Below are 14,336 nucleotides of genomic sequence, written 5' to 3'. Positions count from 1 at the left end.
AGTAAAAATATACCCGTGATAACCCCACTTCCCTTACAATATTTATTTTTTTTCTTAATAAAATATTCATAAAAACAAAACATTTTATTGAAGACTATTAGTTAACAATTAATTTTTATTTCTTTATTTTTTTGATGTCAATGAAATCAAAAAATTTTTATTAATATGAATTTTCTAATTATTATTAAATATTGTTATTATAGTATGCATTATGATTAAGCAAATATTTTTTTAGTTTAAATAAAAATAGAGAGTAATGAAATATTAAATAAATATAGAATTTTTAAAAAACATTAAAACTTTTAAACTTATATTTTAGAATTAAATTTTATTTTTGTTGTTGTTGTAGTATTTTCAAAAATCAATAAATTTATAACTAATTTATATCTTTAACTTACATATATACTTTTCGACTTTCTTTACAATTGATCGGACAGTATTATCAGTTGTTGTAAACAGTTCCGCTATTTTTGCGTATGACTTTCCGGTGCTGACTCTCATATCATACATTTGTTGGCGAATTGCATCTGAAAATTCTTGTATTTTAACCATTTTTATGATAATCACTGCATTTACTGTTTATTTACGTGTATTCAAATTAATAACAATGCATTGGAATCAATTGGTCCCAACAATGTGTCTGAAATCACGCGCGTTTTAAAAACACGAAAATAATTTTTGTACCTAAATTATTAACACCTATAACTTTACCTTGATATATTTTGTTATTTAAACCATTGTTTTGACCATCTAGTATATCAATTTAATTGTGATTTATTACTCTATTATTTGATATCAAATTTGTTTATTTAAGTTAAAAAATAAAAAAGTTATTAAAGTTTAAAGTTAATGATATCAATATTTTTACGATACGAAATTAGATTATGTTTTTAGTGTAATTTTAAGAAAATTATCTAGCTTGAATTTTCAAATTAATACGTTTTGGTTTATTTGAAAAACTACTTATCATTACTTTGGGCGGTATATCTGTTTGTGAACATGTATTGAATCGGTATTTCAATACCAATGTCGCGAGTGTTAGTTTCATATTAATCATTGCAAACCGTTTGGCAATACACTGTCGCGGACCCAAACCAAACGGTAGAAATGCATAGGAATTCAGTTGATTACGATTTTCCGGTAGAAAACGGTCGACATTGAAGTGTTCGGGGTTTGGATAGTAGTCGGCATTCATATGCATCGCATAAATGCCAAATTCTACGGCTTCTCCGGCTTTGATAGTTATACCTGTTTGTTGGCCGTCCATTGGATAGTCGTTTTCGGCAATCCGGCCTTCAATGAGAGCCGGCGAATGCAAGCGCTGTGTTTCGCATACGACTGCCTCGAGTAGCGGTAGATTTTGCAGCCGATTGACATCTAGTTGTCGGTCGTCATTGTCATTATTGATGACGACTGTCTTAATCTCATCGTAAAGTTTTTGCTGAAGACTTTGATTACAGGCCAACTCATAGGTTGCAAACGATAGGGTAATAACTGTCACTCCATAGCCGCCAACAGTCAGAAACCAGGCGTTGGCTATGACCTCGTCGTCGGTCAAGTATTTAGTCATACCTATCATCGACAACAACAACAATACAATCATTTCATTAGTAGTACTACAATATAATGCCTACCCTTTTCATAGAGTTTATAGTTATCTTCAGCTGTTTTATTGTTATCATTAATAGTCTGGTCTTCAACAGCGTGGGCCTCCATAAGCAACTCAATAAAGTCCCAGCGCTTACCACCACTACTACCACCCGTCTCAGTGTTGGCTTTTCGCTGACTTATAATATGACGGGTCAGTTGAAAGAAGTACTCGTTGGACGTTTCGTCGGTCAGTAGATTAACACCAATCAACTTAAGGACAAACTGCGGTAATATAAGCAATGCTAGCGTACGATACCATTTGGGATTCAAAATCTGATTTATATTTATGATAAACGGGTGGTTCGGAGTAACCGCACAATTCAAGTCAATAGAGTAGACAGTGGCGGCTACGGTGTCCAACACTGAGTTTTCAAACATTTCTTTCATATTGATTGTCTGTCCACTGGCGGCATACCTGTCCATAACTGTTGTCAATTGTTTCAAACACTGTCTAACCTTTGGCATCATTGACCTGATCTTTGCCGATGTAAAAGCTGTACTCATTATAGATCGGATCCGTTTCCAGTCCCGACCTTCAGCTTCATCTATATTGTGACAGAGTATAGGATGTTGTCGTGTACTTAAAACGGCACGATTTGCCCGATTTATAAAGTTTGGCCAATTTTTCACAAAGATTTGTTTGACGAGATTTGGTTCAACAATCATAAGCACCGGTAGATTGCCGTCAAAGTAACTTTAAGTATAATAATGTGATAATAGATATTATTTTTTATTTTTTATTAGTTTTAAAATACTAATGATTATGATATAATAAACTGTTACCCATATATGTGTCCATATTTATTCATACGCTGGACATCGACATCGGCCCGCGTGCGCCATATTAGCGGCAGATTATTGCCGAAACCGATGACTGGTTTCGGACCAGTTATACCCCGTTTTGACCAATAATCAAAATGTCGAGTAAAATATCTATTTATTTATTTGTATGAAATTATTTGATATATTATTTACTAAAATTTATAATGTAAAACTTACTTATAAATAAATATTAGTACTGTAGTTATAAAAATTATTAATACTATAGATAACATAGTTTCAAATTTTTAGAAATTAAAAAAAAATATTATTTTAATATTTTTAAAAACTAATCTAAAAAATTATTATTTTAATATTTTTAAAAACTAATATAAAAAATTATTATTTTATATATTTTATATATAAGTGTGTTTTTTGTCTAAACTTATTATTTTGTACTTAACAATGATTTAACAAATATTATTTTTTATTGTGTATATATTACTTGAATTTAATTAATAGAAATACATATTAAATTTATAAATATTTATAAAATAATAAAATATATTAAATAAAACTTATTCTATTAAAAATTAACTTTATATATATATAAATTATTTATAATACTAAAATAAGATTTAATTAATAAATAAAGTTATTAAAATAATTGACAATTTTTAATATATAAAGTTAGTTCAATTCAATTGATTTAATAGTTTAAAAATTAATATAATTTATATTTAATAGATATTAGATCATAACATTATTATTATTATTATTATTATTATTATTATTATTATTATTATTATTATTATTATTATTATTATTATTATTATTATTATTATTTTATTTTAAGTATATTTTTAATTAATAAAGTTGTCTTAAAAACAAAATAATTTATTAAACACTATATATCAATTGCTCTTATAGGTAAATTATTATTTGGTTCCTACAAATATATTAAAAATAATAAAATATAAATGATTATAACAAATATAACATTTTTTAAGACATGAAAATTTTAAATAAAATAAAAATATTTTTTGAACACTTAATTGATGCTATTGTACAGTTAATATTTAAAATTATCGCAATAAAAACTAGCAAACATTAAGTTAAATTTTTTTTAATTAACTTTATAGATAAAGTTTTTATCAAAATATTTTTTTTAAAAATCTAACTATTCATTAAATGGACATCGATTAATAATAATTATAAATATTTTTACAATTAAGTAATATTTTAATGAAATCTTGTTAATTTTATTTAATAATTTTACTATTATTTTGCTAATCTAAAAAAATTAATAATTTATATTATTATTTAAAAATACAAATACTTAAAATTTTTTATTGCTTAGATGATTACCAAACAAAACACATTGAAAAAAATGACAATTTTTAAATTGTGTAAAAAATAATGTATTTTTCAATTTGTAAGCTCCGTATTCACCGATCATTACCGATATGGCAGTCGACTGTTCAGTCGGTACCGGTATAATACACGAACAAATTACACGTAAATTTGAAACACCAAACACTTTGAAATTTTCATCGACAACAGCACCGGTTTGATCATCGGGTGATAGACCTATACGGCAGCCGCCCATCGGTGATACATAATCGGTATTTGTTTGGATAATACATTTGAGATAATTGTCGCAAAAATAATTGTCCGAACATGGATTACAACCGGGAACCGGATATCTATATAATTGAATATATTTTTGCATTGACGGGCTTTGGTAGATGTTCAATGCTAATTTCAATGTTTTAACCAGATCATCAATGTCGTTTTTATTACAAAATTGACACGGATCAATTAGTGGTGGTTGGCGAGGATCGGTAGCCGATGCTAGTTGTATACGACCAGTACTTTTTGCGCGTTTCAGTGTCGCATAAATAGGAAAACTGCTACGATTTAGGTATGGCCGATAAAATTTGCGCCATCGGTCAGGTTGTTTGTATGGGGCAACTAATGTATCAAAATCTGAACCAACATAACCGGTTCGTAGTAATATACAACCGTTGCTCAGTTGTGGATACGTACTGCTATTGTATGGCAGTTCCGGAAAACAGGTCACACCCAATGAATTCTGACTTAAGGGTCCGGAATGGTTGACCAAAAATTTGTAAATATTGTCAAATGTTTCCAATGGTTTGTCGACAAGCGATTGATTGATTATATCAAATTGAATCGCTTGAATAAATGGCGAATAAATCATATTATGGCCAACTTTTAGATTAGAAACCAGAGGAATACCCATTTGTTTTAAATGATCTGCCGGTCCGATACCCGATAGCATCAACAGCTGAGGACTGCCTATAGCACCGGCACTTATAATCACTTCCTTATTGACAAAAACATTGTGCTTTAGGTCATCATTTCCGAGTACTTCAACACCGATCGCCCGTTTTTTATCGTCAAACAATATTTTTGTTACCAAAGAGTTAACCAAAACTTTTAAATTTTTATTTTTATTTACGTCGAGAAATACTTTTGAAATTGATTGACGACATCCCTGATCATCGATAGTATTTTGGATGAGTGTTGTTCCCATTGGTTGCCTACCATCCATGTGTGTCCAATTGTAGCCCAATTTTTCCGATGCAATTATATAATGTTTAAAAATTTCATCAATAGTAGGTGTGGTTACTGTCAATTGTCCACCAGATCTATGATAACTGCGCTCAGCGGTAACTAAATTGTTGTCCAAATTGTTTTCGGTTTTCAGAAAAAATGGCAAAACATCGTCAAAAGTCCAACCTTTCAGACCGGTTATATCGGACCACAATCGGTAATAGTCGGGACATTCGCGATAGTAGTTCATTGAGTTAATGGCTGTCGATCCGCCCAATACTCGGCCCTGCGGTATGTTTACCCTATTGTCTACATAACCTAAATATGAATATTTTTGGCTAACAATAGGATAATTCCAGTTTTGGTCGGTTTCGGTTAGTTTCGGTTCAAATGCTAATTAAAAAATTTTATTATTAAAAATTTATGTTTAATTATATTTATAGATTGATTTATTAATAGTATTATTTATTTAGTAATTAATTATTTTTTATTATTATTACCCGGAATATCATTGTATAAGTTTTGTTTGCCGCCCGCTTCCAACAATAATACACTTGTTTGGCTATTTTCAGCCAACCGGGCGGCCACTGTTGTACCCGAAGCTCCCGAACCGACTACAATATAATCATAATATTTATTATTAATATCTTCAATGATGTTATCAACACTGTTTGATTCAATTATTTGTTTTTTACTAACTATTGTCAATAATAAATATAACAATTTTAGCATAGAATACATTTTTTTAAAAATTTTAATTAATGAAAATATTTTTGTTTTTATAAATTAAAACTTATTTTTTTAATTTAATAAATTTTCAGTAGATTGTGTTTAATGTATTTCTTGTACTTTATTTTTTTGTGTATCATACGTAAACTAAAATTATACCAATAAAAAAAACATTTATAATGTTAGTTAGTATTTAAAAAAATAATAATATTTTGCAAATCATTATTCAAAAAAAATCTATAAAACAATGTTATAACTGTTAATGTATGTCTAGAAAACAGTATATTTAATGAAAACATTTAAATAATAATTAATAAATACTATTAACATATATTAAACTGTAATGTATTTCAAAAGAAACACAAGTGTATAGAAAACACTTTAGGCGTGGTTCACATATTACGTTCGCACTTGAGGGGAGGGGAGGGGAGGGGAGGGGAGGGGAGGGGAGGGGAGGGGAGGGGAGGGGAGGGGAGGGGAGGGGAGGGGAGGGGAGGGGAGGGGAGGGGAGGGGAGGGGGGGCTAGCCAAAGCGTACTTTTGCGAACGAGGGGGAGTGGGTGGGTAGAGACTTTAAGAACGTTCGCATTTAGATAATATCTTATTTCTATTTCATTAAATAACAATTAAATGAAATTTTAAAAAATAATTTTTGTATTATACATGTAAATACTGTATTATATAAAAATAAAAAATACCGAACCGAAACCGTACAATACATTTACAGTTTACATTTCTAATTGATACTTATATTAAAACTATATTAACAATGATATCCTACCCATTAAAATATGTTAATAGTATTTATTAATTGTTATTTAAGTGTTTTCACGAAATCTCTCTCTCTCTCTCTCTCTCTCTCTCTCTCTCTCTCTCTCTCTATTTATTTATACATTACTGTAGCTAAATATACAGGTGTACAGTTAACATATACATTAACAATATATATTTGAAATTTAAATATTAAAATAATAATAATAATACTTTATAAAGTTACTTAATCTATTTACTACTTTAGCTTAATTTCAAAAAAATTATCAAATTATGTTAATAGTTAAAAAAATTGTTTTTCATATAAGAATGTACAAGATTAATTTATCAAATTTAATTATTTTTTACAATAAAATAACTTTTATTTAATTAATTTCACATTACAAATTAGATTTTTTAGATTTTTAATTTTTTTTTGAAAATAACTTTAGCTTATTTTCAAACAAAAAAAACAATAATTACGGTACAATTCCAGGTTTGTATGAAAAAAGCGTACGTCCACTACAAGTGGCCTTACAGTTGCCGGTAATCTTCAAGTGCTCGAACAGTGGCTTTGAAGTGGTCATCGGTTTGGTTATACATTGGCCTTCGGGTGGCAAATATATGGACCAACCTTGTAGTTTAGATCCAGCACAGGGACCATCATTGAATAGTCCAACTTCACGATAGTAGGTATCACCTATTATATTGTTTGTTTGTTTGTTATAGTTTAATATAAAGTATAGTATAAATAGTTTTTAAAAAAAAAACTTACCGTCAATTATAGTTACAATAAGATTATATTTGCTATAAACAACTTTATGTATTTCGCCATTACTTAACACCAAATCAAACGGATTGTCCTTATGGTTGTCGGTTATAATACCATTACATGTCATAGTATTGTTGATAACTTCGGGCATCAATATCTCAACAATGTCTACACTACTGTCCGCATCACTGATACATTCAAACAAATTCAAAAAAGTACATTCAGAGTATTGCATTGGAGTTATGGCTATTGAAATAAATTTTATTAAACAAAATTTTTTTATAAATCATTATCACCTTTTAGTTAAATTATTTTACCTAAATCTTCAAATTTGGTACAATGTCCTAAAATTTGTTAATTATAAAAAAGTTTAATTAATTTTTTAAATCAAAATATTTTTTTTATTATTAATAATATACAAACCTTGAATTGTTTTCTCTATTGATTCAGAAAAAACAACAAAATCTATATTAATTAATAATATAAATATTAAAACTTTTGATAACATTTTAATTTTTATAAAAATTCTATACAATATATCTAAAAGTATTTATTAGTTAAGTTGTGTATTAATTAAACCTAGAAATCTAATAAACTAATATTTATATATATATAAAAGTTTTAGTAATAATAAAAATTAGTAGTTTTAAAGCAATTGTAATTTATAATAAAATTTACGATGATATTTATTTTTTTAATTGAAAATTGTTTAGTAATTGACATTGACATAGAAAGTTTGACATAAATAATTTATCCTTGTTATTTTCAATTGTATTACTTTAAATTTTACTTATCAATAATAATTACTAATCAATAAATTTTGAATTGTAATTATTAAATATTCAAATAAATTTTTTTATTAGAAACTAGTGTTTGTAATGATTTCAAAATAAGTAAAGTTGTGTAAAGTTCACTAATAAAATACTTAATAAAATCCCTAAGCCTATATTAAAATATTTCAAATAAAATTTAAAGGTAATTTAATTTGTATGATATGATGAGGGAAATATAATACAGTATTATGAACCCTAATATAAATTAACATATTTATTTTTAAACAAATTTTTAAAAAAAAATGTGTTTACTAAAATCTATGGGCGCTTAAAGTGGCAAATATATTTATACGTTGATATTATGTTAATAACCAAATATATTTAATTTTATTTTAATAAACTATAAAACATAAGATATAGAATTTTTAAAAACATATTAAACTAAAAATTAATTTATTATTTAAGTAAAAACAATAAACTATATTTAAGAAATTAATTATGTTATTTAGCTTTTTAATTTATATCAAAATTTCTATTAAATAAAGATACTATAGACAACATAGTTTTAAAGTTTTAGAAATTAAAAAATAATAATAATTTTTAATTTTTAAAAGCTAATATAAAAAAATTATTACTAGCATTTTCAACTGCCTTATACTTAATTTTTATAGTTATTAAAATTTAAAAAACAAGTTAATGTTTTATTTTCATTGAAAAACTGTTTTAACGATGTCTGTTTTTTGTCTAAACTTATTATTTTCTACTTAACAATGATTTAACAAATATTATTTTTTATTGTGTATATATTACTTGAATTTATTTAATAGAACTACATATTAAATTAATAAATATTTATAAAATAATAAATTATATTTAATAAAACCTATTCTATTAAAAAATTAGAATTTATTAACTTTATATATATATATATATATATAAATAATTATTTATAATACTGAAATTAAATTTAATTAATAAATAGTTTTTAATTTTAAAAATATAAAGTTAATAGTTTCAACTGATTTAATAGTTAAAAATAATTGATATAATTTATATTTTATAGATATCAGATCGTAACATTAAAAATTATTATTATTATTATATTTTAAATAAATAAAATTGTTTTACAAACAAAATAATTTATTAATCACAATATTTATCAAATGCTTTCATAGGTAAATTAATAGTTGGTCCCTACAACGTTATATTATAATAAAAATAATAAATTATAAATGATTATAACAAATATAACATTTTTATAAGACATGAAAATTTTAACTAAAATATAAATATTTTTAAACACTACGATGATTTTGTACAGTTAATGTTTAAAATGAAAAATACATTGAATACCAGGGTTAAGCAAGGTTTTGGATTTTAGGGGGGTAGACAGAGACAAAATTTACAAAATTCTCGAAAATTCTTGGGTGGGGTAAGATTTTTATTACATTTTTAAACGGCAATTTTTTCAAAAATCCAAAATCAAGGGGGTGTCAAGAGAAAATTCCCTAATATTTCCTTAAATTCCCGAATATTCCCATGTAAATTCGATAAATTTCTTTAAGTTCCCTTATAAATTCCACGTAAAATCCAACGTACAAAGCTTTCTAGGACTAGCGAATTACTATAGAGTATTTGTACAAGACTATGCTTTTATAGCTGAACCATTAACAAACCTGTTGCGCAAAGACGTCAAATTTAACTGGGATATTAAATGTCAAAAAGCGTTTGATGAACTTAAAAATAGATTAATTACTGCCCCAATACTGGCACAATATCAAGAAGGGGCTCCCATTGAAATATTTACTGATGCCTGTGGCTATGGCATGTCAGCAATACTAGGACAGATTCAAAACGGAAAACATGTAGTCATCAGTTACAACAGTAAAATGTTTAATAGTGCACAATTAAACTATGGTATCACAGAAAAAGAATGTTTAGCTATAGTATGGGCTGTCGAACGGTATCGACATTACATATATGGCGAGCATTTTGTTGTATACAGTGACCATAATCCACTACAATATATTAGAAATTTGAAAAACCCAAACAGAAGATTAATGCATTGGAGAACAATACTCGAAGAATATGACTTTTAAGTGAAATATAAGAAAGGAAAATTACATAACAATGCTGATGCATTGTCAAGATATCCATACGAGAAACCAGACGATTGGGAACCAGTAATACCCGTACTAATAAATCCTACAATAAACATAATAGAGAAACAAGATAGTGATAAATGGTGTAAAGAATTAAAAGAGAAAATAAAAAATAATCAACAAAGTAAAAGCTTAAGCAAATTCATTATTGAAAATGAAATTCTATATAGGATAAGTTATGATGATAATAGAAATAGGAGGCTACAGTTATGCCTTCCTAAAGAATTAAGACGACAAATCCTACAAGATTTACATGACAATGAGTTGTCCGGAGCTCACTTAGGATTTGAAAAGACATATGGAAAAATCAAAGAGAGATTTTTCTGGCCTCACTGTGAAAAGTCAATCAGAAAATACGTTAACAACTGTGAGTCATGTCAGTTGAATAAGGTCGACAATAGTCGAGAAAGGAATGCTGCAGCCTATCGACGCCAATGAACCATTTGAAATTGTCGGAGTAGACATACTTGTGCCTCTCTCTCCGACGTCAAAAGGCAGTAAATACATTATAATAATGATTGACTTATTTACAAAATGGATGGAAACAAAGGCAGTGAAAAATGTACAAGCCATTACTATAGCGAAATGGTTTGTTGGTGAAGTTCTGGCAAGACACGGCGCCATTAAAAAAGTGAACAGATAATGCCAGATACTTTATATCAGACTTTATGGAAGAAGTCTTTAAGTTGACAGCCTCCAAACATGTGAAAACCACACCATATAGTCCACAATCGAATGGAACTGCAGAAAAAGCATGTGGGACTGTAGCTATGATGCTTAAACATTATGTTCAAGATAATGTTACCAATTGGGATCAGTAATTACCCAAAGTAACATTCTCGTATAACGTTAGTAATCATAAAGCTACCAAAGTTTCTCCTTTTTTTACTATATGGAAGAGAACAAAAAGTACCAATTGACGTATCTTATGATCTACCGCGTGACTTTGCATTTGGTACTAATTATTTAAAATATATGGAGGAAACAAGAAGATTGGTTCAAATGAGAATTATAGAGGCTCATAATGATGGTAAATTCCGTTATGATGCTAAACATCGCGATGTAGTATTTGAGGAGGGTGACTTAGTGTCACTACATATTCCTCACAGAGAGATTGGTCTTAGTACGAAATTACTAAGCCAATATATTGGCCCTTATAAGATAATTACGCGGCACATTCCACTTGTATACACTGTCCAAAGTGTACATAATCCAAGAAAAAGTTTAAGAATGTACATATAAGACGATTAAGAAAATGGAACAATGAAACAATTCCTGAATTGAACGGCATTGATGAAGTAGATAGTAACAATGCTAAACATATTACTACACAAAATGACAATGAAAATCAACTGGACGATGAAATAGATGATAACACGGAAAAAGAAACAAAGCACAATGATGATCAGAAAACGGACAACGATTAAAATTTATTATAATGCATGGTTTATTGGTATTTTATAGATTTAAGTTTATATAATGCATGCATTTTTTTAAGGTGAAGGGATTTTATAGTAATATTTTATAAATACAAAATTTGTAAACTAATGTGTACATGAGTTATTAGTGTTACTAATTTTACACATCTGAGGACAGATGAAGACTTGAAGGGGCGGAAATGCAATAGTGGGTCAAATCAGCAAAATATTTAACTATTAAATAAGTTTTGTTTTTATTTAAATAATTAAAAACATAATTATTACATAAGCTAAATTATTGAAAACTTTCCCTATATTAAACAAATGCTTATATACACTAATATTTCAACATTAAATAATTTTATATTGAAGTCAAGGATAAAATACATAGTTAAAATATATTGTAAGGGTATTTTATATGTTTTACTCTGAAAAATTATTTCAAAAATTCTTATTTTTATTTGTTAAAAATTTATAACAGCACTAAAATGTTATACAGAAACCTAAAGGTAAACACCTTGTTTTTAACGAAATTTTATTCAATATTTTGTGTTGAATACAGTGTTAAAATAATGCACTAAAATGTTATAGAAAAAATTAAATAGTAAACTCCCAGTTTTAATAGTGATTAAATCCTGACTCAATGTGACACACTTTCTCCTCACGTACACTTTAGTATAAATAGAGGTGTCTCTCAAACACCAAAATCAGTTCTCTCTTTGGAGTCATACCTCGTGTATTACTTTTAAAGTAAATTAATAAAAGTATTTGCATATTACTTTGTGTGTTTATTCTATCTACGCGGACCAATCGTTGGACATCTAAAGGGACGCCTTAAGAATACATCCATAACCACGCGGACGTTAAACAACTATTACGTAAGTAAATATTTTTATTATGAGAACTCCGGGTCTGTGACCCTTGACGGGTCTGTGACCCTTGACGGGTCTGTGACCCTTGACGGGTTTGTGACCCTTGACGGATCTATGACCCTTGACGGGTCTGTGACCCTTGACGGATCTGTGACCCTTGACGGGTCTGTGACCCTTGACGGGTCTGTGACCCTTGACGGGTCTGTGACCCTTGACGGGTCTGTGACCCTTGACGGGTCTGTGACCCTTGACGGGTCTGTGACCCTTGACGGGTCTGTGACCCTTGACGGGTCTGTGACCCTTGACGGGTCTGTGACCCTTGACGGGTCTGTGACCCTTGACGGGTCTGTGACCCTTGACGGGTCTGTGACCCTTGACGGGTCTGTGACCCTTGACGGGTCTGTGACCCTTGACGGGTCTGGGACCCTTAGGTGACTTAAATTATCACTAAAAGAGTCAAAACCGTAAGGTAAGTGGTGTATTGCCGAGTGTTTGGTTTACATAAGTAAGGTTAGACAAGATTAGATACCCGTAATATACCCACTTCCCCTACATTATATATATAATATGGTTAAATAAAAAATTTAATGTTAATATAAATGCAATTCATTGTATTGCAAATTATTATTTACACATATTCAATATTGTAGTTAAATAAACAAGTGTAAATTATTTATTGAATATATGTTTTAAAATACTGGTTTAAACCAGTTGAAAATGTTTGAAATATTTCCAGAATAAAAAAAACTAATGACATAAATAAATTAATTTAATTTAATAATCATGGTGACTTATAAATACTCATAAACATACTTGTTAGAAAACGCATAATAATAATTACTAATATACATATATATATATTCATAAAATTTATAATTATGTAACCACGAGATGGTCACCTTTGACAGCACAAGGAAACACTATCTCTCAGTCACTCTCATTGGCTGACTCTTTAGGTCCTCCACAATTTAAGTGGAGGTCAGCCATGTTTTCTTTCTCTTCCACATCGCTCTCACATTCAGTCTCCGGACTAGACTTTCTTCAATCACTTCCCTTCTTTTCAATCATTAAATCAATCTATTGATTGATATCTGCCATCAAAACTCAACACAAAAACGACAATCAATTTTAATCATTTAATCAATTATTTTAATTTTATAATTTTATAAACAATAAATTTTTTGTTACTCATCATTGGTTGTGTCCACTCATTCATTATCTCATCCACGGTCACAATTACAACTTTATTTTATTAAAAAATTGCCCTTAACAACTAGTGATATCAATTTTTAAAACACTAATAAATAAAAAAATGTCATTAAATGATTTTATACGATGAAGTGCGAAACTCACGAAATTTTACCGGAAAAGTAGTATTGGTTACGGGATCGTGTGCTGGTATCGGTGCTTTAATAGTCAAGTTATATTCAGCACTGAGAGCTAATGTTGTGATCACCAGTTGATCCATATATGCTTTACACAAAGTTTCTGTTCAAGCACAACTGTCACCTAATAAACTTAAGGTATTCATTAAATTATAGATTTAAAAAAATTATATTAAATTGAATCATTGTATAGTGGCCGAACTGAAACAATCTTGGAAGGAATCCGGTGCTGTCACTGATGGTGTCGTTAAAGTTTTGGACAACGTTTATCAACAGCGATGACCATCTGGTTTTCGGACTGTTGATCAATTTAGTGCGGAGTGCAGTGACAATGGATCCGTTCACGCATTCGCACACACCGTTTGTTCAGAAACTCATTGGGCTGCGACTGAGTACATCTGCGACGTGATTCGTTGATCCCGGTCTAGGTTTGACTGTGAAATCAAAAGTGCTCAACCGGATCGACCATCGGAACAGTCGAGTGTGA

At 28.8% G+C, this 14,336-nt stretch overlaps 2 protein-coding genes across 2 annotated transcripts; both read right to left on the bottom strand.

Annotated features, from left to right (window-relative positions):
* Positions 1-910: 910 nt before the first annotated feature.
* Positions 911-7,814, bottom strand: LOC128959257 (uncharacterized). Its single transcript, XM_054305195.1, has 9 exons — positions 7,663-7,814; positions 7,557-7,583; positions 7,243-7,485; positions 6,951-7,167; positions 5,490-5,656; positions 3,948-5,382; positions 2,434-2,583; positions 1,635-2,344; positions 911-1,572 (listed from the first exon to the last, which is right to left on the bottom strand). The coding sequence occupies exons 1-9, from the start codon at positions 7,745-7,747 to the stop codon at positions 911-913; spliced, it is 3,696 nt and encodes a 1,231-aa protein (XP_054161170.1). The 5' UTR covers positions 7,748-7,814.
* A 4,641-nt stretch (positions 7,815-12,455) lies between these two features.
* LOC128959256 (translation initiation factor IF-2-like) lies at positions 12,456-13,932 on the bottom strand. Its single transcript, XM_054305193.1, has 2 exons — positions 13,828-13,932; positions 12,456-12,899 (listed from the first exon to the last, which is right to left on the bottom strand). Exons 1-2 carry the CDS (start codon positions 13,930-13,932, stop codon positions 12,456-12,458), a joined length of 549 nt encoding a protein of 182 aa, XP_054161168.1.
* Positions 13,933-14,336: the final 404 nt, after the last annotated feature.

The sequence above is a fragment of the Oppia nitens genome, unplaced genomic scaffold (assembly GCF_028296485.1).
Source record: "Oppia nitens isolate AA-2021 unplaced genomic scaffold, nextdenovo-longstitch-racon4-pilon3 scaffold43_pilon_pilon_pilon, whole genome shotgun sequence".
In the NCBI taxonomy this organism is placed as follows: domain Eukaryota; kingdom Metazoa; phylum Arthropoda; class Arachnida; order Sarcoptiformes; family Oppiidae; genus Oppia; species Oppia nitens.
This window is presented reverse-complemented; position numbering and strand designations above follow the sequence as displayed.